The following is a 26666-nucleotide window of genomic DNA, read 5'->3' as shown; positions in this document are numbered from 1 at the left end:
AACGCACACACACACTTCAGTGCACACCACCTCTCAGTACAGAAAGAATTCTGAAAATATAGGCCAGCCCACAGGAACTCTTCAGAGAATGAAATATTCATGCATACATGTACTACTTTAAAACATGTGGGGTGCAGCAGGATGGATCTAACAACAGCAGGGCCTAGATGAGTGCGTCAGTTAGCGCGCCTGTCAGCAACTTCTCTGCAGATATAGATAACCAATTACAGCCAGCGCAGCCCAGAGCATAAGTGGAATTTATCAGCGTCCGCCCTATTCTAAATGCTAATTCATTAGCCGTGCCCCCCTGATACACAAACATGAGCATCGGTGGGAGGATAGTGAGGCGAGCAAGAGGAATAGAGGCCTCGCCTCCTATTGTAAGTGTTTCCTCTCCCTGCAGCTCAGCTAAGTCTACTGGGACTAACAGCTTTCCTTTGACACTGTAGATTGTTTTATTGCCGCTTTATAAATAGCAGCTATACACTCCAAACGTACTTGTTCACATCGCTCTGTTGTACTGTCCCCCTTCCCCGTCCCCCAACCTGTAGGAAAGGGGGCTTTAAAGGCCATCCATCTCTTTTAAGTCAAGTAAGGTGGAGTGCCATGTGCACTCAGCCACATATTCCGGCCCTCTGCGACCGGCTAGGGCAACATTGACACAACCTTTAACTCCTCCACATGGCTGTTTTGACACCAGGACTTTTGTTGAATAGGAAGCCATCATACAGACGGAGGACAAACAGCACTAAGACTGCAGTGGAGGAGAACCCTGGCCTATACCGACTGCTGAGTTAGGGCCAGGGAGAGCTAGAGGCAGGTTGAGGTGTGAGCTACAATGGGGGAAGTATGTGGTTAGGGTGGGATAAAATTCCATCTTGGTGGCAGACTTGAATGTCCACAGGGTACGTGCATAAACACACACACCAGCAAGCATGCGCACACACACACACTTCTGTCCACTAAAGTAACTCCAATCCTCTGAGGATATGGCTGGGAAATTGCAGTGTGAAAAATTGCTCATTTTAAAGCCCTCGTCATGTCCAAGGTCATTAACATCACAGTGACATAGCCAAAAGTAGAGTAAACATGTTCCCTTCAAGGAATTGAACACAAAACTCTACTCAGGCCCATCCAATTACATCAATTGAGCGAAATGTGCATGAAACTTGATCCAATAAAAGTTTTACATAACAGAGCCCAGAAGGAACTGTTTAAAAGGGGACGGTGTGGTTAATGTGCCAAGACACGTGTTTACAATTACCAGTGTACCAGAACATTTCACCTCTCACTTCTCCTCCATGTCAAATACCTCTCTGCTGTTTTCAGCCTGAAGTCTAAAAGCAACAGAGAAACCAGGATTCAGTTTTGCAACATTAGATAAACATGAACTCGATGAATGTAGAGGTATAAGCAACGAATATGCAACCCAATCGCATGAGGCCAAAGGGGTTGTGGCTAGATGGTATACATCAGGGTTCCTCAACTGGCGGTCGAATTTGGCCCGCAGGTGATTTTGTTTGCCCCCCCCCAAAAAAAAAATCTGCTCAAAGTTATTTAAATTTTGGAAATCTGTTTTAAAGTATTCCCACGCATTTTAGAGATACAGTGCATTCGGAAAGTATTCAGACCCCTTCCCTTTTTTTAAACATTGTTACGTTACAGCCTTATTCTAAAATGGATGAAATAAAAATTTTCCCCTTATCAATCTACACACAATACTCCATAATGACAAAGCAAAAAAGGAGTTTTGAAATACCTTATTTACATAAGTATTCAGACCCTTTGCTATGAGATTCGAAATTGAGCTCAGGTGCATCCTGTTTCCATTGATCATCCTTGAGATGATTCTACAACTTGATTGGAGTCCACCTGTGGTAAATTCAATTGATTGGACATGATTTGGAAAGGCACACACATGTCTATATAAGGACTCACAGTTGACAGTGCATATCACTCTGTAGGGTAGCACCATGGTTTAGCCGAAGGACAGCTAGCTTCCGTCCTCCTCTGGGTACATTGACTTCAATACAAAACCAAGGAGGCTCGTGGTTCTCACCCCCTTCCATAGACTTACACAGTAATTATGACAACTTCCGGAGGACGTCCTCTAACCTATCAGAGCTCTTGCAGCATGAACTGACATGTTGTCCACCCAATCAAAGGATCAGAGAATGAATCTAGTACTGAAAGCATAAGCTACAGCTAGCTAGCACTGCAGTGCATAAAATGTGGTGAGTAGTTGACTCAGAGAGAAAGACAATAGTTGAATAGTTTTTAATAAATTAATTTATTCAAATATTTAGGAGAAGCAAGAGAGAGAGAGAGAGCTAGCTACATTTCATGTTTTTTTTCCACTTCCACTTACTTAGCTAGTGAATTTAGCCAGCTAGTTTAGCCTACACAAAATACCCGACTCAAACAGAGAGGGATGCTAGGTTGCCTAGCTGGCTATGGCTATCCAACACTGGAACTCTTCCAAGTCATAGTAAGCTTCTGGTTTTATGAATGTATTGCCATCGGGGTCCGCCGGTGTAGCTGCTAAACTGCTAGCTAACTGTACCGCATGATTGTAGCGGGTTTACTAACGTGTTCTAAATTCTTCAAACTCTGTCAAATTGGTTGTTGACCATTGCTAGATAGCCATTTTCAATCCTTGACATTGATTTTGAAGCCGATTTAAGTCAAAACTGTAACTAGGCCACTCTAACATTCAATATCGTCTTGGTAAGCAACTCCAGTGTAGACTGAGTGTACAAAACATTAGGAACACCTGCTCCTTCCATGACAGACTGACCAGGTGAATCCAGGAAAAAACTATGATCCCTTATTGATATCACTTGTTAAATCCACTTCAAAATCAGTGTAGATGAAGGGGAGGAGACAGGTTAAAGAAGGATTTTTAAACCTTGAGACAATTGGAAAATGGATTGTGTACACTACCGGTCAAAAGTTTAAGAACACCTACTCATTGAACGGTTTCTCTTTATTTTTACTATTTTCTACATTGTAGAATAATAGTGAATACATCAAAACTATGAAATAACAAATATGGAGTCATGTAGTAACCACAAAAGTGTTAAACAAATCAAAATATATTTTATATTTGAGATTCTTCAAATAACCACCCTTTGCCTTGATGACAGCTTTGCACACTCTTGGCATTCTCTCAACCAGCTTCATGAGGTACACCTGGAATGCATTTCAATTAACAGGTGTGCCTTCTTAAAAGTTAATTTGTGGAATTTATTTCCTTCTTAATGCGTTTGAGCCAATCAGTTGTGTTGTGACAAGGTAGGGGGGGGGGTATACAGAAGATAGCCCTATTTTGTAAAAGACCAAGTCCTTATTATGGCAAGAACAGCTCAAATAAGCATAGAGAAGCGACAATCCATCATTACTTTAAGACATGAAGGTCAGTCAATCCGGAAAATTTCTTCAAGTGCAGTCGCAAAAACCATCAAGCGCTATGATGAAACTGGCTCTCATAAGGACCGCCAGAGGAATGGAAGACCCAGAGTTACCTCTGCAGCAGAGGATGAGTTCATTAGAGTTACCAGCCTCAGAACATGCAGCCCAAATAAATGCTTCACAGAGTTCAAGTAACAGACACATCTCAACATCAAGTGTTCAGAGGAGACTGTGTGAATCAGGCATTCATGGTCGAATTTCTGCAAAGAAACCACTACTAAAGGACACCAATAAGAAGAAGAGACTTGCTTGGGCCAAGAAACACGAGCAATGGACATTAGACCGGTGGAAATTTGTCCTTTGGTCTGATGAGTCCAAATTGGAGATTTTTGGTTCCAACCGCTGTGTCTTTGTGAGACGCGGTGTGGGTGAACGGATGATCTCCGCATGTGTATTTCCCACCGTAAAGCATGGAGGACGAGGTGTTATGGTGTGGGGGTGCTTTGCTGGTGACACGGTCTGTGATTTATTTAGAATTCAAGGCACACTTAACCAGCATGGCTACCACAGCATTCTGCAGCGATACGCCATCCCATCTGGTTTGAGCTTAGTGGGACTATCATTTGTTTTTCAACAGGACAATGACCCAACACACCTCCAGGCTGTGTAAGGGCTATTTTACCAAGAAGGAGAGCGATGGAGTGCTGCATCAGATGACCTGGCCTCCACAATCCCCCGACCTCAACCCAATTGAGATGGTTTGGGATGAGTCGGACGGCAGAGTGAAGGACAAGCAGCCAACAAGTGCTCAGCATATGTGGGAACTCCTTCAAGACTGTTGGAAAAGCATGCCAGGTGAGAGAATGCCAAGAGTGTGCAAAGCTAGTAAAAAGAAAGAAAATTGTAAAAAGAAAGAAAAACCCTTGAATGAGTAGGTGTTCTAAAACTTTTGACCAGTAGTGTATGTGCCATTCAGAGGTTGAATGGGCAAGACAAAATATTTAAGTGCCTTTGAATGGGGTATGGTAGTAAGTGCCAGGCGCACCAGTTTGTGTCAAGAACTGCATTGCTGCTGGGTTTTTCACGATCAACAGTTTCCTGTGTGTATCAAGAATTGGTGCCAGGAAGGCCAGTAGGAGGCACTCTTTCCTCTGGTCTAAAGAATATGTATCCCAATGCCCAGGGCAGTGATTGGGGACATTGCACTGTGTAGGGTGCAGTCTTTTGGATGGGACGTTAAATTGGTGTCCTGGCTCTGTGGTCTTTAAAGCTCCCAATAGCACTTATCGTAAGAGTAGCGGTGTTAACACCGGTGTCCTGGTTAAATTCCCAATCTGGCCCTCATACCAATATGGCCACCTAATCATCTCAGCTTCCAATTGGCTCATTCATCCCCCCTCCTCTCCCTTGTAACTATTCCCCAGGTCAATGCTGTAAATGAGAATGTGTTCTCAGTCAAGTTACCTGGTAAAATATGGGTAAAAGGGTCTGGGTCTTTATTGATGAATTGTCTGTCTTCCTTTGCCTTTGAGACGCATAAGCACTGGCCAACTTGTCCCTCAAGTACTCTACTTGGTAAATTAAGTAGGTCATGATTCAGAACAGTCCACTCAGTGACATCTGTGGTCCTTTTATCAACTGTTCCAGCACCAGACCTAGCCTGTTTCATTCTACCAGAACCTCTCAATCTGGCCTAGTATTCCTACAAAGTGCTCCTCAACCCGCCTGCCAGAAGTGCCAAGTCACGGCGCTCTCATCTGCGGTTTCTTTGTAAGCTCACAGTAAGCTGCCAGGCTGTGGTGTGAATCCTCCCGAAGAGAACATCAGGGACGATCTCTACCACTCCTCATCCAAATCTGCCCTTCACATTGTTCAGAGCAGGGAACAACCTGATTTTACAGAGCAGATTAAACACTGAGTCGGAGATGGGGAACACTATTCCCGCTGAGAAGAAGAAGAAAAAAGGCATGTTCCCTGCATTACAGAGATGTTTGGCAGATTGTGCAGGTGTAACGAAAAGTGTTTCAATAAAGAGAAATAAATTGATATTTAAAGAGTTGGCACTTGGTAGGTGAAAACTCCAACACCTCTAACAAAACATTCACACTATATTCCCCAACCAATTATCCTTTGACACTGTGTACAAAAACAGGACCCCCTTCGGAAGAAAAAAAAAACGCCTCTACATTTGGATTTATCCAGAAAAAGGCCAAAGGGGCATGTAATAAGAAAGTAAACTACTTGGCAGGTGAAAACTTCAGCCTACACTTCATGCGACACGTTCACATTCAATGATGTACCTACCCCCTCATAAGGAAATTACACCTTGGTACAGAAAGAACCCCTCGACCAAACAGCCTACAGTACATATTATGAGAGTCTATGCCCTTAAATCACATAAGCCTGTGTGTCATCTCTGACACACAAGTATAATTACAGGCGGGTAGGTCTTATTTCTCAGACTGAGACAGCCCTTTGATTGTGCAGTGAGGAAAACAGTATTTTAAGACTAATCAGAAGCTAATGATTATATCACTCACATGATGACTAAGGAAGTTAAGTGGGTGCTGTGTAGAGTCATATTCTGTGTCAAGAACATTTTTAGAAAATGAGACATGAGATAAATGGCCCATTTATTTATTTTACCTTTATTTAACTAGGCAAGTCAGTTAAGAACAAATTCTTATTTACAATGACGGCCTACACCGGCCAAACCCGGACGACGCTGGACCAATTGTGCGCCGCCCTATGGGACTCCCAATCACGGCCGGTTGTGATACAGCCTGGAATCGAACCAGGGGGTCTGTAGTGACGCCTCAAGCACTGAGATGCAGTGTCTTAGACCACTGCGCCACTTGGGAGCCCATAATTGGGCTCAATCAGTATTACTTTCTAACAGGCTTTTACCAGGACGTCTTACTCAAGATGTCCACTGTCAGACCAAGTGGCCTAAGGGGGTAAACCAGATCTTGCTGCAACCAGAAAGTAAACCAGGTGGGTGTACGGTCTTATAGTTATTGTCTCTTTGGTACACAGTGGTCTGACATTTCTCTGTCTATGTCTGGCTGTACATGCAGGTGTTATGCAAGAGGGGCTGCTGGGCTTTAAAACATTAAGGATGCAGCTGTGGGATAAAGGAAGAAATAGGAAGAGCATCTTCACCTATAATAAACATTGAATTGAAGGGATGTGTTGTGAATGCGGCCGAGCAGGGCTGTGTGCTGCTCCTGCATAACGTTGCCTCCATTAGCAATGAACAAGATGAGGAGTAGAGAGCTTTCTCAGTCCTCTCCACTGGTTACAAACACACACACAATGCTTTTCATTCACAAAAACCTTTGTACGTATGCACACACAGACTGTATTTCTATTTTTGCATGAACATGCAAAGTGTACAACTGGAAACTTAAACTATGTATGACACTAATACTCCCACTGTAGGCCTATCTGTAATACTGAAAAACAATCCACAATCACATCATTAATGTTTGTTGCCTACTGCACTTACTGAGCATTTAAGGGCTGCAGTTAAATCCTATAAACGACTTGATATTCAACAGGACATTTATTGCTTTTGGGATTAAGCAAATGTATTACAGTTGAGTTAGAGACAGTCGTTTTGGCCAAAAGACAATGTCCTTAAAGGCCTTTTTATCTAACAAACTCCAAAATGTACTGTGCTGTCAACAGGTTTTATTTTCCCCAAAAAGTCAAGTTTCTTGCTTGTTTTCTTGTCCACTTTTCTTCCCGGGAAAAATCTAAAACGGCATCCTTGGGACGTCCCAACTCTGACGTCACCCCATTGAAGTTGACATTTAAAACGGTTAAGGTTAGGGTTAGGTAAGGGTAAAGGTAGGGGTTAAAGTTAAGGTTAGGGTAGGGACGTCCCAAGGATTCCGGATAGCACTAACCTTTTCTTCCCACAACTTTAACTGACTTGTTTTACGGACTAATTCTACTTCAACCTGTTGAGCTATGATGCCGCCCTACATTGGACAAACAGACTGGCAGGGTAAGTTACCCCTTCATCAATGGTGAGAGCATGTCATACAAACATACAGGGTCTTGACGCGGGTCCTCTGGGGGACTACGTTAAACTCCAGAGAGGCTGGCATGGAGCAGTTCCTGGTTGGAGGCCCAGTGAGTGGCTATGGTGGGAGCAGAGATAGGGATCTGTTGGAGAAACTGGAGCCCTCCGCGATCTGGCAGGAAAGCTAAGGTTGTGTCTGTAATAGCATCGCCTGAAATATAAACTCTCTGCTCTGGCCTGTGCAGACGGCATCCCTATTGGAAAATCACTGCATAGAGCCAGTGTTAGGACGATAACCTCTATGTTGACTCTAGTGTCACCAGAAGAGAGGACCAGTGAGCCGAGCACAGGATAGACAGGGCTGGTGTCTTCACTTCAGTGGGGTACAGACAGGGGGACACATACATGAGAGACAACAGACAAGGGGTCATGAGTGACACAAAAAAAATAACACTTCATACACTACAAATGTTTCCTTTAGGCTGGATCGTGTTGTTGTTGGGCTGATTGTATTGTATGTTTTTTAAATGTTGTAATGTTGTATTGATTGCTGCAGTCTTCTTGGCCAGGTCTCCCTTGCAAAAAATACTGTCTCAATGGGATTTTCCTGGTTAAATAAAAATATACCAGAACAGATGGTCTCCCCAGTCTTCAACAACCGACTGCTTGAGTGCACTGAGTGGCCAGATACAGTATGAACAGCCATACGGAGCCTATACCAGTTGTACTGACGTTACTGGAGACTTGCAAAAAGCTGTGTGTTCGCTGAGGACTTAGGTTCAGTTACTGAGGAGGAAAAAGTGCTCTGTAGTGTAAAATTGTACTATTAACCAGCCAATTTACATTCATGAAAATGTATGGGTCATGAGTATCTGCTAACAGTAAAATATTAAGCAGTGAAAAAGAACATTCATCTTGTCTACACAACCTTCTGGAGAGTGAATATTGAGAAAAAAAGCTTTTCCTGAAAGCACGCGCAAGATTGATGATATGCAAGTCCAACTAAATTGGATTCTTTCCCAGGCTTTTTATTTATTTCACAAAAGGTGTCTTGTTAAACTTTTCTTCAACGTCTTGCGGAGATGAATTTGCTCCTGATGTGGAGAAAAGTAGCAGCAGGAGAACAAAATACTGTCAATTAAGTCCTTTTCCTCTCTAGACTGAGACTACCCTCTGACACTTGGGCCTAGGTAGGAATATGAGCAGAGAGATGCTATGTACTTCTACGTCTCATTAACTGCATAGAAAGTTCTATGAAAAAGCATGGAATAGGCACAGCACACACTGCCCATGCATCCATCTCCATAGCATTTGTACTCAATGAAGGAGGGGGAGATGGGATCTCCAAAAGTGAGAGGGGTTAGTTAGCAAAACAAGCCTAAGTGTACAATGCTAGAGCTGCAGACACTCAAGCTCACTCAATCTTCATTTCATGCACACTTGCTCACACACAGTCATTGATGTACACTCCCTCCCTCTAAAATCAACAAGACTTCCAGACTTGTTTGTTTACAGCAGTAAGCAGCTGCTCCACAACCCCTTCCTGTGAGCATGGCCCAGTCTCTCTCTCTCACACACACACAAACAGCCACCCTCCGGTGTGACGTCTTGTTTTGATGCAGGACCCTGGTGGAAACCAACGCTGCAGTCTAAACGGACCAGTGGTATTTGTGTTGGTGGCCGTGAATGGGATGTTACAATCAGGCCAGGAACAAAGGCTGGGGATGACGGAGCCCAGAGCCCAGGCTCACTCCCACACAGCTGGGATTTAAGGAAAACAGGTCAGGAGCAGGTCCAATAACATGCCACCTTTACCTACCTGACCACTTTACTTCAGCTTGGCAGTGAAGTAAAATATTAAATCATTTTCTGTAAATAGCATGAACATCTATGATAAATCTTTTAATACAACCATATTGCATCATCTATTATGGCGCACAGCCCACGTGGCTCTGTTTACATCAAGAATGGAGGGGGATTATTGTTGTTCCTATAGTAAAGCTTTCAGTCCGTTTACAGTCTCCCCCTATAGCACAGAATATACACAGAGTACAAAAAATTTGGACATAGACTGACCAGGTAAATCCAGGTGAAAGCTATGATCCCTTATTGATGTCACTTGTTAAATCCACTTCATTGAGACATGGATTGTGTATGTGTGCCATTCAGAGGGTGAATGGGCAAGACAACAGATTTAAGTGCCTTTGAATGGGGTACTGTAGTAGGTGCCAGGCGCACCGGTTTGTGTCAAGAACTGCAATGCTGCTGGGTTTTTCACGCTCAACAGTTTCCCGTTTGTATCAAGAATGGTCCACCACCCAAAGGACATCCAGCCAACTTGACACAACTGTGGGAAGCATTGGAGTCAACATGGGCCAGCATCTCTGTGGAACGCTTTTGACACCTTGTAGAGTCCATGCCCCGACAAATTGAGGCTGTTCTGAGGGAAAAAGGGTGTGCAACTCAATATTAGGAAGGTGTTCCTAATGTTTTATAAACTCAGGGTGTTTCTCAAAATGTATACTACCATGCTTCGAGCATGCAAATTGGAGCACGGGATGGTCGGAGTATGAGTCCAAATCAAAGTATGCGAAACAGAGTACGGAGGGCACTTCTCGAATGCATTCTCTGGTTATACATACTTTAAGCATGCATCGCGGCAAGCTTCAACAGAAAGTATGCAAAGAAATATGACGCAACCACGTAAAAAATGATGCAAATTTTCATGAAATCAATGGCGCCCATTTTTTTAGCTGAAGCGAGAGAAAATACACTCCAATTTTGGAATGAAATGTTGCCTATTCACATCTCATACGTTGCCGGACTACAATATTTTAGCTTGACACGTTAATAAATACATGCTGTGTTAATTTTGGTATGGTTACCTGCCTACAATATCCACTGTAGTGTGCGTAGGTCGCAAGCCCATAGTAAGCCAAAAGAGCTAACTGGCTAGCTACTACTGTTAGCTAGTCAGATAGCCACAAATAATTGTTAGCTAGCTAGCTACCCACGAAGAATTGACATCTACCTTGGATAACATTGGTTTTAGGTCATTTTTGCTTGTTATACTATCTGGTTAGCTACATTATTACGATTCACATATAGCTAGCTGATAATTATGAAGTAAAACGTTCGCTTTGTGTATATCTTGTTTTGTCTCGATTGTTGCCATTGTCCTGGCTAGAAGAAGGTTCAGTGAATGGGGAGATGCAGCGTGAGGTAATACAGTAGGGGGAGTGAGTGCGAGTGCTTCTCAAATGTAATGTTTTATGCGTTCTCCACACACTCGTTCTCACAAGAATGTACTCAAGAGAACGTCCTCGGAGAATGCACTTGGAGCATGAGAGTGTGGAGCGCGGTAGTATGCATATTGAGAAACACCCTCAGTGTACACTATACACTGCATTAGGTGCATTAGGAGCTCTCCCTACTCTGTATTATATTATTGTGTGTGAGTTCCAGGGCCATTGACACACTGCCTCCCTCCAGCCCAAGCCCCAGATACGGGGGGAGAAGGGAGGGTGTTCGGAGTGGGATCACACATTAGATCATCTTATTGGATGAAATTCACAGCACTGTGTTCTGGGAGCATGCTTCTCCTTAGGCAACATCCATCAATGCTTATATCAGTTTGTCTCAGAGACAGTACAAGCTAAAATGTGTTACACAACTTTTTTTTTTTATGTTGTCATTTAGCAGACGCTCTTATCCAGAGCAACTTACAGCAGCAATTAGGGTTAAGTGCCTTGCTCAATGGCACATTGACAGAACCTTTCAGTTACTGTCCCAACTCTCTTAATCGCTAGGCTTCCTGCCCCCAATGATTTTCTCAAGCCTTATTTCACTCACATAATAACGGTAAATGGGGCATTCTATAGAGAATGCTCACTGACTCAACATACACTGACTGAAGGATGTTTATGGCTACCTACGGGATGTGCCGGTATGCACATTACTGAAGCGGTATGCACATTACTGAAGCGGTATGCACATTACTGAAGCGGTATGCACATTACTGAAGCGGTATGCACATTACTGAAGCGGTATGCACATTACTGAAGCGGTATGCACATTACTGAAGCGGTATGCACATTACTGAAGCGGTATGCACATTACTGAAGCGTGATACATCTGTTTTGGGAGGGGTAAAACAATGGGCTAAGTGCTGTGAATTCCCTCTGCAGCTTCGACAGATGGAAAGAGGGGAAGGAAGGAGGGAGGGATGGAAGAGATGGAAGGAAGGAGAGCGAGGGAAGGAGAGGGGTAGAAAACAAAGCCATGAGCTCAGACTATTAGCTGTCTCTAGTACCACCTAGAGGAGATGGTGTCTATGGCATGTTTAAGTTGTTGCTGGCTGGTTTACACAGTGTGAACGAACAGTTAACAGATTTACTCAAGTCAAATGAGACTAAGCAATATGAGGTGAGTCTGAATCAGTTGTTATGAGACAGCTGTATTCTGGCTACATCAGAGTAGTTGAAACCTATTTAGAAAAACTCTGTGAAACTACCCCACAGCGTGTTGATGGATGATAACAAAATGTGTGTAATTATAAATTATAAATAAATGTTCTGTTTGATAAGTGCCTGTTAAAAAATGGTCTCTCTGTTTGCCCCCTAAGTATTACAGAGGAGCCTGTTTATCTTAGTGCAACTGTTCAAATAGTTTCCCCTGCAAACACAACTTTACGGCAGAGCTACTTACTGTGGGATTAAGGTGAGAAGATAAATAACTTAGGGAGGAAAAAAATATGATTGGGAAAAGTAATTCAGCAGTGGTTGTGGACACTGGACGGACACACACACAAACACAAATTGGATTATTCCTAGAACCATAGGCTCTTGTGGTTTTGTCAAAGATGTGGCATCTTAAATCACAAGATGTGTTTGATACTAATTACCTCTGACTTAATATAAGCCAGTCTCCTGAGTGGCGCAGTGGTCTAAGGCACTGCATTGCAGTGCTAACTGTGCCACTAGAGATCCTGGTTCGGATCCAGGCTCTGTCGCAGCCGGCCGCGACCGGGAGACTCATGGGCGGCGCACAATTGGCCCAGCGTTGTCCAGGGTGGGGGAGGGACTGGCCGGCAGGGATGTAGCTCAGTTGATAGAGCATGGCGTTTGCAACGCCAGGGTTGTGGGTTTGATTCCCACGGGGGGCCAGTATAAAAAAAAATAAAAAATGTATTCACTGACTGTAAGTCGCTCTGGATAAGAGCGTCTGCTAAATGACAAAAAAAATATATATATATACATAAAAAATAAATAAAAAATAAATAAAAAAAGCCATCTCTCTCCTCTGCAAGGCCTACAGGGTTTCATGGAGCATGCGTTTGGAGCCTGCAGGCAGGCTGATGTGATGAGCTTGGATAAGAGGAGCGGAAAGTGGAGGAGAGGAGAGGGGAGGGGGAGAGGAGAACACAGCGACAGCATGCTGGAATGGGAACTGTCCTCCAGTGAATAGAGAGGCAGCACTGATGAGCACAGTGCGTCCGTTTGTTGCAGCCTAAAAAACACAGTGACCTTCAGAATGGCATATCATACATGCACACGTTTCCTTTTGGTGCTCACGTCCGACTCCCCCACCTCCCCGGACTCCCAATCATCCCTCACTGACCCTCCTCCTCAGCAAGACTCTCCACACATCTGTCTCTCCTAACTTCCCCTTTCCATATGGACAGCCCTTGACAGCAGGGCTCTGAGCGGACTTCCTCTCTGCCAGCTCCTGTCACTGTCACTTTGGTGGGAACATACGGCAAGGGAGCACTCGGAACTCAAAAGGTGCCCTCTCATTTTCAGCTTTTAGAGTGCCCCACTTTCAACAGACTGGCATCGACTGACCACAAGAACATATCGACAAGTCCTGCCTCTCTGCCACTCAAAGCAATGTGTTTCAGGGGTTCTGGTCTGCTCTCTCATCTCAAATAATACTGTGATGTTGTTTGTCACGGTTTAAGAAATGTTTTGTGATGTTAAATGGTCTTTGTTTTTTGTGGCAGTGAAATAAATGGTTAAATAACACACTGTGATCCTTTCCAACCCCAAGAGTCCTCAAGTTTCGTGTGTGTGTGTGTGTGTTGAATACCTGTATACCGGCTGCATCTCTCGGGCGATGCCGATCACAGCTCCGGGAGGGAAGCGATCAAACTCCAGAAACAGCTCCCTGATGTTGCTCCTGTACTTCAGATCCAGGTCCAGCTGTACAATGCGCTGCAGATCTGAAACAGAGTTAAAGACATTTCCACACAGAAATGAACACTTCTTGATAGCACCCCTTGAGTAGCAGATTATTTTGGCTATACATCATATTGGCCAAGATTATCAGCTATTAGTGCTGAGCGATTAGTACTTTTTGAAGTCTGTTCAGTGTCGGGTCGATTCTGAAAAAAGAATCATGGTTTTCGAATTTAAAAAACTATATATATATTTTTTTCATTAAATGCACTATGCAAAATGTGTGTTGAATGCTGTAACACAGAATAAAAAATTAAAGTTCCATGCTGGTAGTGACTGCCCATTACTGCTTATCACTTATTAACCATCATTTATTCACATTACTATAATAAAATATTTTTTTGATTTGATTAATTTGATGACTTTATTATTTCATTCCAAGTCATCATCTCATCTCTATAGAGCTGCTTCCTATGCTGTCTGACAAAATCACTATTTAGTAGTTCTTCAAAGTAAATAAGGCATTTTATGACTGCTGAATACCAACTATCAATCACTCAGATCATGTATTTTCAGATAGAGATAACTCACGAAGCAACTGCTCTCTGTCCCTCTCGATCGCGCATTCTTCTGTCTCTTTTTGTCACTTTCTTAGACTACTGTGGATTGGGTTTTTGGACCATCTGGGTACGTGGTCTAGATCATTTTTGGGACATCCAGATAACTTTTTGGGACATCCATTGAGAGTGTGTCTAGATCATTTTCATGTACTTTCAAATGACTATTTTACTATTACACTCGTTAACAGTATTATAAAATATATGAAACTGTGAGTAACATCTGTAGTTCGAGATGGTTTTCAAATTGACACCGATTGATCCTGCTCTGTTGATCAACTGAGATAGGCACAGTATTGTGTCCATGACAACAGTCCAGCACCTTAAGTATTCCCTCACCTTTCACTGCCATGCCAACCAGCAAAACACAGGAAGGTGGAACAATGAACAGATGAGTCTCTGCTGGTAACTGGGGTGACTACGGCTGCGTTTACACAGGCAGCCCAATTCTGATCTTTTGCACAATAATCGGCAAAAGCGCTGATTTGATTAGTCAAAACACCAACTCTTTTTTTTAAATGATCTGAATTGGGCTGCCTGTGTAAACGCAGCCTAAGTGTCTATAGAGTGTTAAAAGTACAAGCAATCGCTGCCTAAGTCAAGCAAGACAAACATGTGATTTCAGTTAACAATACTAACATATAACAGAACAAGTTTTCCAGCTTCTTGATATCAAACGTGTCTCTGTCCCAATCTTAGAGTTGAGGTCACAATGGAGAGGCCAAACCGAACTCGGGGCCCTGGCCTGGAGAGGCCAAACAGAACTCGGGACCCTGGCCTGGAGAGGCCAGACTGCACAGACAATGGGCCTGCATATGGAAAAAGGAAAACAAGTGGCCTAAACTAAGCCTGTTGAAAACAGAACAATGCTGGGCTAGAGCAGGACCTCCACAGAGGATTTGGCCAGAGCGATATTTTAGGGCCGGTCTCTGTCCAAACAAGCGGCGGAAACTAAACTCTGCAGAGAGTGTCATCCGTTTTCTTCCCTGCTCTTTAAAAGGGGCAATCTACAGTTGCTAATTACATTTTTGGACTTATAAATTAATCATATGTACCCATTGATTCTTGACGAATATAACTTATAAATGCCTAATGAGCATACTGTCAACAGTCATACACCATCAGAACACAAAATAGAAGCTTGTTTTACTCCAATGTTTATAAACAATGAAAATGTAAACAAACACTGTATTGCCTCAAAACATGGTTAAAACTATCATGTTGATATCATGGATGGTCAGTCCTTGTATCTATAGCTCTATGAATTTGAGAGTTGTTACATTTTTCCAGCCCCATCCCCGTTTTTTACCCAAACAGTGGTGGGGAGAAAGCTTTATTGTTTCAAGTTCGGATTGACTCTTTAAACAAGGAAGTCCCTCTCACAATGCCTTCATGAGGGAGAGTGGCAGAGAATCATCCCCCGACCGGCGAACGCTGACTTTGTTTGTTCTGAGGGGGCTTAAAACGGCCTGCTTTGGGACAGGGGAAAGCAGGAAGAGAGTCTTTGGCTGATACAACATTGGGTTGAGCTATGATATAACCACATAAAGCATAAAAGACCACTGAGGCAAAGAGTCACATTCACTCACACTCTCCCATTGCCACTTCTCTTTAACCATCAATGACTGCTATTACGACACCATTTAATGCTGATGGGCAGTGCAGAATGGCCTTTAAAACAAACGTGATTTCAATGTGAACAGTGCAAATCAAATTCTCTATTAATACTGATGGAGCAATGCTGGGTGACATTTTACCATACCGGAGGCTCTGGAGGCTCTCTGGCTGGTGCCTTGGGGTAACGTTACAGTGCAGGATAAAAGAGTGTTTGTGCTCGGCCAACTCAGATTCATTTCATTCGGCCTCGTTTCCCCGGGGGAGAGACCAATTCCCAGACCTGGAGGGGTCACAGCAGGGTTCACCACCATGGCCCACCTCCGGCGCCCTGCAAGCGTCTCCACGGACCAGGCCTCAGCGGGCCATGATGACTGCTTTGTTTAAATCATGCCTTCAGGGAACATTATGTCTGAGGAAAGTAGGTGGCATTGAAGGGGGGCTTGGGGTTTGGGAGGGAGGAGACTTGGTCTTCTACTAAAGCCTTTTCTTATTTGAAAGAAAATACATCAGGTATGGTCTTCTATTTCATTTGTCTGATGTGCCTAGTTGTACATTGGTTTTGAAATCAGTCCCTTTTATAACATAATCCACTATGACCAACAAAGCTACCAACACCTTGCCTCATTCCCCTCTCACTATACTTCAGGCCAGCAAAGTGCTGTGCCATTTTCAATGACTCATATATTGGATAAAAATGGAATGAGGCTTTATCCATCCCAGTTCTATCTATTTCTACACAGTGTAGTAACTACGGGCTGCATTGTCTGTCAGAGATAAAGAGGCAGTGGGGAGTTAAAGCGGAAATCAGCAGTAGAAACCATAACGATGCGTTCTCCCTGCCCGTTTCAGTAAAAAGCTGAGGGATGAGGCTGGAGAAATGTAACCACTCTCAAATGTATAGACTATGAATGCAAGGACTGTCCGTCCATGATATTACAATTATTGTTTTAATCATGTTTTGAGGCTATACATGTAGATGTAAGCAAGTGCTGATTGCCCTGTTAAGACGGTTAGGTGGCTATGAGTTCGCCCAAGGCAGCGAGTGCATTACACTGTTTCTGTGTTGTCTGTAGTGTCTGAACCTCAACAGCAGCAACAGAGGACCTTACTTATTCTGAAATCACTACATCTAGCTGAACCTGGTTATGACTCATAAGTTATCAGCCAACCACCCTGCCTTATAATACCACCACCACAACAAACCAAATGGCCATTAGCCTATGCTTATGTTGTTCAAATAGATTTTGCTGGCATGCATAGTGGGCAATCTCTGGGGACAGATTGAAGGCAATCTGTTTAGTAAATACTGTGTACTAACATGAGGTTGGTTTATCCACTGTGTTCTATTCAAACCTAACCCAGCCACATCATAGACTGTTTAAAGTGCCAGGGGACAGCTTAAGAAGAATGAAAAATAACAAACATTTTGTATATTCCAACAATTTTCTTGACTCATTGACCTGCACTCACTTCCTAAACACAATCTAGTGCTGATCAGTGATGTTTGTGTGGCTGGTTTTTTTCTTTCTAAAAACAAAAGGTCTCATCAGATGTGGGTCTAGATCAGTGTTGGGGAGTAGTGAACTACATGTTGTTCAACTATTGACTTAACTACATTTTGCAGTAGCTTGGTTGTAGTTTAACTAAATTAAAATGTAGGTAGTGTTTTCAGTAGTGAATATATACAGTGGGGAGAACAAGTATTTGATACACTGCCGATTTTGCAGGTTTTCCTACTTACAAAGCATGTAGAGGTCTGTAATTATTATCATAGGTACACTTCAACTGTGAGAGACGGAATCTAAAACAAAAACCCAGAAAATCACATTGTATGATTTTTAAGTAATTAATTTGCATTTTATTGCATGACATAAGTATTTGATACATCAGAAAAGCAGAACTTAATATTTGGTACAGAAACCTTTGTTTGCAATTACAGAGATTATACGTTTCCTGTAGGTCTTGACCAGGTTTGCACACACTGCAGCAGGGATTTTGGCTCAATCCTCAATACAGACCTTCTCCAGATCCTTCAGGTTTCGGGGCTGTCGCTGGGCAATACGGACTTTCAGCTCCCTCCAAAGATTTTCTATTGGGTTCAGGTCTGGACACTGGCTAGGCCACTCCAGGACCTTGAGATGCTTCTTACGGAGCCACTCCTTAGTTGCCCTGGCTGTGTGTTTCAGGTCGTTGTCATGCTGGAAGACCCAGCCACGACCCATCTTCAATGCTCTTACTGAGGGAAGGAGGTTGTTGGCCAAGATCTCGCGATACATGGCCCCATCCATCCTCCCCTCAATACGGTGCAGTCATCCTGTCCCCTTTGCAGAAAAGCATCCCCAAAGAATGATGTTTCCACCTCCATGCTTCACATTTACATTTACGTCATTTAGCTGACGCTCTTATCCAGAGCGACTTACAGTTAGTGCATACATTATTATTTTCATACTGGCCCCCCGTGGGAAACGAACCCACAACCCTGGCGTTGCAAACGCCATGCTCTATCAACTGAGCTACCTCCCTGCCTGCCATTCCCTCCACTACCCTGGACGACGCTGGGTCAATTGTGCGCCGCCCCATTGGTCTCCCGGTTGTGGCCGGCTACAGCAGAGCCTGGATTCGAACCAGGATCTCTAGTGGCACAGCTGGCACTGCGATGCAGTGCCTTAGACCACTGCATCGCTTGGGATGGTGTTCTTGGTGTTGTACTCATCCTTCTTCCTCCAAACACGGCGAGTGGAGTTTAGACCAAAAAGCTCTATTTTTGTCTCATCAGACCACATGACCTTCTCCCATTCCTCCTCTGGATCATCCAGATGGTCATTGGCAAACTTCAGACGGGCATGGACATGCGCTGGCTTGAGCAGGGGGACCTTGCGTGCGATGCAGGATTTTAATCCATGACGGCGTAGTGTGTTACTAGTGGTTTTCTTTGAGACTGTGGTCCCAGCTCTCTTCAGGTCATTGACCAGGTCCTGCCGTGTAGTTCTGGGCTGATCCCTCATCTTCCTCATGATCATTGATGCCCCACAAGGTGAGATCTTGCATGGAGCCCCAGACCGAGGGTGATTGACCGTTATCTTGAACTTCTTCCATTTTCTAATAATTGCGCCAACAGTTGTTGCATTCTCACCAAGCTGCTTGCCTATTGTCCTGTAGCCCATCCCAGCCTTGTGCAGGTCTACAATTTTATCCCTGATGTCCTTACAGAGCTCTCTGGTCTTGGCCATTGTGGAGAGGTTGGAGTCTGTTTGATTGAGTGTGTGGACAGGTGTCTTTTATACAGGTAACGAGTTCAAAAAGGTGCAGTTAATACAGGTAATGAGTGGAGAACAGGAGGGCTTCTTAAAGAAAAACTAACAGGTCTGTGAGAGACGGAATTCTTACTGGTTGGTAGGTGATCAAATACTTATGTCATGCAATAAAATGCAAATTAATTACTTAAAAATCATACAATGTGATTTTCTGGATTTTTGTTTTAGATTCCGTCTCTCACAGTTGAAGTGTACCTATGATAAAAATTAGACGTCTACATGCTTTGTAAGTAGGAAAACCTGCAAAATCGGCAGTGTATCAAATACTTGTTCTCCCCACTGTATATTAAATATATATATATACACATATATATACACAGTGCCTTCAGAAAGTATTCAGACACCTTGACTTTTTCCACATTTTGTTACGTTACAGCCTTATTCCAAAATGGATTAAATCTTTTTTTTTACTCAGCAATCTACACACAATACCATATCATAACAAAGCGAAAACAGGTTTTTAGACATTTTTGCAAATGTATAAAAAAAAAGAAGAAATACCTTATTTACATAAGTATTCAGACCATTTGCTATGAGACTCGAAATTGAACTCAGGTGCATCCTATTTCCAATGATCATCCTTGAGATGTTTCTAAAACTTCCTTGGAGTCCACCTGTGGTAAATTCAATTGATTGGGCATGATTTGGAAAGGCACACACCTGTTATAGACAGGTCCCACAGTTGACAGTGCATGTCAGAGCAAAAACCAAGCCATGAGGTCGAAGGAATTGTCCGTAGAGCTCTGAGACAGGATTGTGTCGTGGCAAAGATTTGGGGGGGAAGGGTACCAAAAATAGTCTGCAGCATTGAAGGTCCCCAAGAACACAGTGGCCTCCATCATTCTTAAAAGGATGAAGTTTGGAACCAACAAGACTCTTCTTAGAGCTGGCGCCAGGCCAAACTGAGCAATCGGGGGATAAGGGCCTTGGTCAGGGAGGTGACCAAGAACCCGTTGGTCACTCTGACAGAGCTCTAGAGTTCTTCTGTGGAGATGGGAGAACTTTCCAGAAGGACAACCATCTCTGCAGCACTCCACCATTCAGGCCTTTATGGTAGAGTGGCCAGACGGAAGCCACTCCTCAGTAAAATGCACATGATAGCCCGCTTGGAATTTGCCAAAAGGCACCTAAAGACTCTCAGACCATGAGAAACAAGATTCTTTGGTCTGATGAAACAAAGATTGAACTCTTTGGCCTGAATGCCAAGCGTCACGTCTAGAGGAAACCTGGCACCATACCTACGGTGAAGCATGTCGGTGGCAGCATCATGCTGTGGGGATGTTTTTCAGCAGCAGGGACTGGGAGACTAGTCAGGATCGAGGGAAAGATGAACGGAGCGAAGTACAGAGAGATCCTTGATGAAAACCTGCTACAACGGACTCAGGACCTCAGACTGGGTCGAAGGTTCACCTTCCAACAGGACAACGACCCTAAGCACACAGCCAAGACAACGCAGGAGTGGCTTCGGGACAAGTCTCTGAATGTCCTTGAGTGGCCCAGCCAGAGCCCAGACTTGAACCTGATCTAACATCTCTGGAGAGACCCGAAAATAGCTGTGCAGCAACACTCCCCATCCAACCTGAGAGAGTGCCAAGAGTGTGCAAAGCTGTCATCAAGGCAAAGGGTTTTCTGTTAACATAGTAACATATGACCCAAAGTGATCAGTTCTTGCAATTTGTAGTCTATGAGATTTCAGATTTAATATCAAAGTGGTTTGGATTTACTTAACTACTTTTTAAAAGTACCTTTAGTTAAGTAAACTATATTTTTGTTAAGGGTAGTGTGAAGTAATTGGTAAACTATATTTTCAGAGTAGCTTCCCCAACACTTGTCAAGATAGAAGTAGTAGTGAGGAGGACAATGACTTAGGGGAGTACAAGTGCTCACACTACCTCCCCTCTTCCTAACAACCCGCTCTCTCTCTGGTGAAGTGCTGAACTGAAATCAGAGGAGGCTGTATGTAGGTCAGTGAGTGTGACACTACAGCTGCATCGTGGTGTCATTCTCCACAGCAAAGCTGAGCTGAAGGACCCGTCTCCCACCTCTACTCTCTTCCACTGTACCAAATGAAAGCTAGGCTATTATTTATCACTGTTGAGTCATGATTACAATGACACTTTCCAATCACCAGTGCATTGACAGCCATCTGATGAACTCACTGTAACTGGGACAGAAAAATACATTAAAACACGCTGAAAACAGACAGAATTGTGTTCTTGTAGTTTTAATGGAATAACAGTCTCACTGTGGAATAGTACATTTTAAGAATATCTTCATTCGAACTGCCATACATCCCCTGAAAAGATGTCTTTGTCACGTTCGTTGACAGACGGGTCAGACCAAGGCGCAGCGTGATATACGTACATGTTTATTAAACCAAATAAATACAACGACAAAACAACAACCTAAACGAAACATGACGTCCAAGGTAGCGCACACACAACATACCTTACACGGAACAAGATCCCACAACTAGACAGTGCCAATAGGATGCTTAAGTATGGTCCCCTTATCAGAGACAACGAGCGACAGCTGCCTCTGATTGGGAACCACACCGGCCAACATAGAACTATACATACTAGATCCCACATAGAAAATACTACATAACAAAGAATATACACACCCTGACTCAACATATACGAGTCCCCTGAGTCAGTGCGTGACAGTCTTACCCCTCAGAGGGATGATAATGCTGCGTGACATGTTGTTATAACTGTCTGTGTTGTTAGTTGTAGTGACACAACAAACCTTCCAGATCAGCCTGTTTTGACGCTGCCTAGAGACATTCATATATTATACTATATTGAAAACAGTCCGTCTGGCTCTATTCATGACCAATGGTGTCATTCACACAGCCCAGTCCAACACAGTACAGCCCTACCCATTTCCCAGGCCTCTCAGCCTGTATTGATGGATCTGTTGGGAAAGGTTCGATGGCTGGAACAAGCCCCCCAGGGGAGAGCAGAGGAAATAATGCGAGCAGACAGGCCCCCTCCCAGTGTCCGTGGAAAGGCCTGGTGACCGCGCTGCGATTCCTTGAAGTTCAAGTGACGGCTCTTTCATCCCCGCTTATAGAAAAACGTGAAGTCATTTCAGAGCAGCCCACAGAGAATGAGACTTTCTAAGATAAATTAATTCCTTTCATTTTGCCCCCCAATCCCTCTTGCTTTGGACAACAACTTAGTATGACACAGGGGTATGTTAAACAAATAGGCCTAGGTAAGGGAACATTGAAAATGGCACCATCTAACAACTAGTGTCTAGGCACTGTAAACAAGCTCCATCAGTCTTCCATCATGTTGATTAGAAATATCACCTCTCCAAATACACGACTGTCACATCAAACACCTCCATTTGTGTGGCCCAACCATTTTCACACTAACAAAGTTCTTCACACATTAGACTCCAGTCTCTTGCTCTAGTAGAGAGTCCATGTGGAAAAGGAAAAGTGTTACGAAACCAATAACTAGCCTACGGATATTGTTACACTTGCTTTGTCTAGGGGTCATAGGCCTAGTTGCATGTCTGTAACCTGAATGAATGTGTGTATTTATGTGAGAAAACTAATTATATTTGATTTGAAATCAGCGTTTGAGGACCGTGTTGGATGCGCATGTGCCCAGGGCAACAACAACCTTACCTTAGGTCCAGGGCCAGCTCTTTCTTGACACCTTTCTGTCGTCGAGCTCAAGCGCATTATTATTTGTTCAGATGGTGACGACACACCTACTCATTCAAGGGTTTTTCTTTATTTTTACATTGTAGAATAATAGTGAAGACATCAAAACTATGAAATAACACATATGGAATCATGTAGTAACCAAAACAGTGTTAAACAAATCAAAATATATTTTATATTTGAGATACTTCAAATATCAAGGCAAAGGGTGGGTGACAGCTTTGCACACTCTTGGCATTCTCTCAACCAGCTTCATGAGCTAGTCATCTGGAATGCATTTCAATTAACAGGTGTGCCTTCTTAAAAGTTAATTTGTGGAATTTCTTTCCTTCTTAATGCGTTTGAGCCAATCAGTTGTGTTGTGACAAGGTAGAGGGGGTATACAGAAGATAGCCCTATTTGGTAAAATACCAAGTCCATATTATGGCAAGAACAGCTCAAATAAGCAAAGAGAAACGACAGTCCATCATTACTTTAAGACAGGAAGGTCAGTCAATACGGAACATTTCAAGAACTTTGAAAGTTTCTTCAACTGCAGTCACAAAAACCATCAAGTGCTATGATGAAACTGGCTCTCATGAGGACCGCCACAGGAATAGAAGACCCAGCGTTACCTCTGCTGCAGAGGATAAGTTCATTAGAGTTACCAGCCTCAGAAATTGCAGCCCAAATAAATGCTTCACAGAGTTCAAGTAACAGACACATCTCAACATCAAGTGTTCAGAGGAGACTGTGTGAATCAGGCCTTCATGGTCGAATTGCTGCAAAGAAACCACTACTAAAGGACACCAATAAGAATAATAGACCTGCTTGGGCCAAGAAACACGAGCAATGGACATTAGACCAGTGGAAATGTGTCCTTTGGTCTGGAGTCCAAATTGGAGATTTTTGGTTAAAACCGCTGTGTCTTTGTGAGACGCGGTGTGGGTGAACGGATGATCTCTGCATGTGTAGTTCCCACCGTATAGCATGGAGGAGGAGGTGTTATGGTGTGGGGGTGCTTTGCTGGTGACACGGTCTGTGATTTATTTAGAATTCAAGGCACACTTAACCAGCATGGCTACCACAGCATTCTGCAGCAATACGCCATCCCATCTGGTTTGGGCTTAGTGGGACTATACATTTGTTTTTCAGGGATGAGTCGGACGGCAGAGTGAAGGAAAAGCAGCCTACAAGTGCTCAGCATATGTGGGAACTCCTTCGAAGCTGTTGGAAAAGCATTCCAGTTGAAGTTGGTTGAGAGAATGCCAAGAGTGTGCAAAGCTGTCATCAAGCCAAAGGGTGGCTATATGAAGAATATCAAATATAAAATATATTTTGAATTGTTTAACACTTTGTTTTTACTACATGATTCCATATGTGTTATTTCATCGTTTTGATGTCTTCACTATTATTCTACAATGTAGAAAATAGTAAAAATAAAGAAAAATCCTTTAATAGGTGTGTCCAAACTTTTGACTGGTACTGTACGTACAAAAAAGGAAAAATACCAAAAGGCCCAAACTAAAGAATCAAAAATCAAACAAAAGGCCTCATGGCCAACACACAGAACCCCCAGCCTTACGGCTTGCCAGCTGGGACGCTGACTGGTGATCACCTTAATTGGCAGCACCTGATCTGCTTATCAACCAGGCTCAGTACTTGACAAGGTTGCTGCTGACCCCTGGGGGAATGGAGTGTGGAGGTGATAGTGAGCTGTCTAAACGACCTAACCAACTCCCTAACAAAAGGGCCAGGTGTGGTTGAGGCCAGGGGAACAGTCAGGTCAGTTCAGGACATGTTGTAGAGACCCCCTGGGACTTCACAGGTAAACATGGGACACCTCTAAAGGATTCATATCTCAGTGGCTTCATTAAAATACTGAGAAATATTTCCATTGTGTACTTTCCCTCGTCTATTCTGAAGAGCAAGTCCTGCATATGATGCTTATTCTTAATATAGGGATAGAATGACGCTGCAATGGATAGCTGCCATTTTACGGGCTCCTGAACAATTCTGCTATTTTGTGTTTTTTTGGCGCCGATCTTAACTTTTTTCTACATAATGTTTCCGCCATTGTTTCCTATGAGCGAAAAGAGCTTCTGGACATCAGAACAGTGATCAACAACCTCATTTGGATGAAGATTTCTACTTCAACGAGTCAGCAGCGCAGGACATACTGCTCATCACGGGCCAGGCCCTAATCTCAGAGACTCGGAAAAGCAAGAGACGGCGTGAGAGGCCGACATGCGGGCACCCTGACGAAACTATGTTGGCAAATAAATAATCCGCCTCTACCCTCCGTTCTATTGGCGAACATACAAATCACTGGAGAACAAACTGGACAAACTCCATTCAAGACTATCCTATCAATGGGACCTGAAAAACTGTAATAGCTGAACAAGGACATGGATAATATACATCTAGCTGGTTTTTCCTATGCATCGGCAGCCTTGGGTAAGCTCAAGGGGTAAGGTGTGTGTCTCTTTGTTAACAACAGCTGGTCCGCGATCTCTAATATTAAGGAAGTCTCAAGGTTCTGCTCTCCTGAGTTAGAATACCTCATGATAAGCTATAGACCATACTATTTACCAAGAGAGTTTTCATGTATAATTTTCGTAGCTGTATATTTACCACCACAAACCGATGCTGGCACTAAGACCGCACTCAACAAGCTGTATAGGGCCATAAGCAAACAAGAAAATAACGAGGGGGCGCTCCTAGTGGCCGGTGATTTTAATGCAGGGAAACTGAAATCAGTTTTTACCTCATTTCTACTAGTCACCTGTGCAACTAGAGAAGACAAAACTCTAGATCACCTTTAATCCACACACAGAAAAGCATACAATACTTCCTCGCCCACCATTTGGCAAATCTGACCATAACTCTATCCTCCTGATTCCTGCTTACAAGCAAAAATTCTAACAAGAAGTATCAGTGACGGAAGTGGTCCGATGAAGCGGATGCTAAGCTACAAGATTGGAATATGTTCCGGAATTCATCCGATGGCATTGAGAAGTTTACCACATCAGTCACCGGCTTCATTAATAAGTACAAAAAAATTAATAATAATAATTAAAAAAATACATAAATGCAACGACGACGTCGTCCCCACAGTGATCCCAACCAGAAGCCATGGATTACAGGAAACATCCGCAATTAGCTAAAGGCTAGAGCTGCCGCTTTCAAGGAGCGGGACACTAATCCGGACTCTTATAAGAAATTCTGCTACAACCTCCAACGAGCCATCAAACAGGCAAAGCGTCAATACAGGACAAAGACTGAATCCTACTACGCCGGCTCTGACGCTCGTCGGATGTGGCAGGGGTTGCAAACCATCACGGATTACAAAGGGAAACCAAGCAGTGAGCTGCCCAGTGAGGCGAACCTACCAGATGAGCTAAATGCCTTCTATGCTCGCTTTGAGACAAGCAACACTGAACCATGTCATGAGAGAACCAGCAGTTCCGGACGACTGTGTGATTTTGCTCTCCGTAGAGTAGGACCTTTAAACAAGTTAACATTTATAAGGCAGCAGGACCAGACAGATTAACAGAACACATACTCGGAGTATGCGCTGACCAGCTGGAAAGTGTCTCCCTGACTCAGTCTGTAATACTTACACTACCGTTCAAAAGTTTCGGGTCACTTAGAAATGTCCTTGTTTTCGAAAGAAAAGCAATTTTTTTGTCCATTAAAATAACATCAAATTGATCAGAAATACAGTGTAGACATTGTTAATGTTGTAAATGGCTATTGTAGCTGGAAACGGCTGATTTTTTATGGAATATCTCCATAGGCGTACAGAGTCCCATTATCAGCAACCATCAGTCCTGTGTTCCA

The 26666-nt window shown here is 43.4% G+C and overlaps 1 protein-coding gene across 1 annotated transcript in view; it reads right to left on the bottom strand.

The window, feature by feature from the left end:
• Positions 1-26666, bottom strand: part of LOC311137441 (xyloside xylosyltransferase 1-like) — a 96369-nt gene that overhangs the window by 40677 nt on the left and 29026 nt on the right. The window contains exon 4 of the mRNA XM_084171939.1: positions 13529-13661. Within this exon, the coding sequence (XP_084028065.1) occupies positions 13529-13661 (133 nt within the window). The remainder of the gene's footprint in view (positions 1-13528; positions 13662-26666) is intronic.

Source organism: Coregonus lavaretus (genome assembly GCF_964263955.1).
Source record: "Coregonus lavaretus genome assembly, chromosome: 11".
Taxonomy (NCBI): Eukaryota; Metazoa; Chordata; class Actinopteri; order Salmoniformes; family Salmonidae; genus Coregonus; species Coregonus lavaretus.
This window is presented reverse-complemented; position numbering and strand designations above follow the sequence as displayed.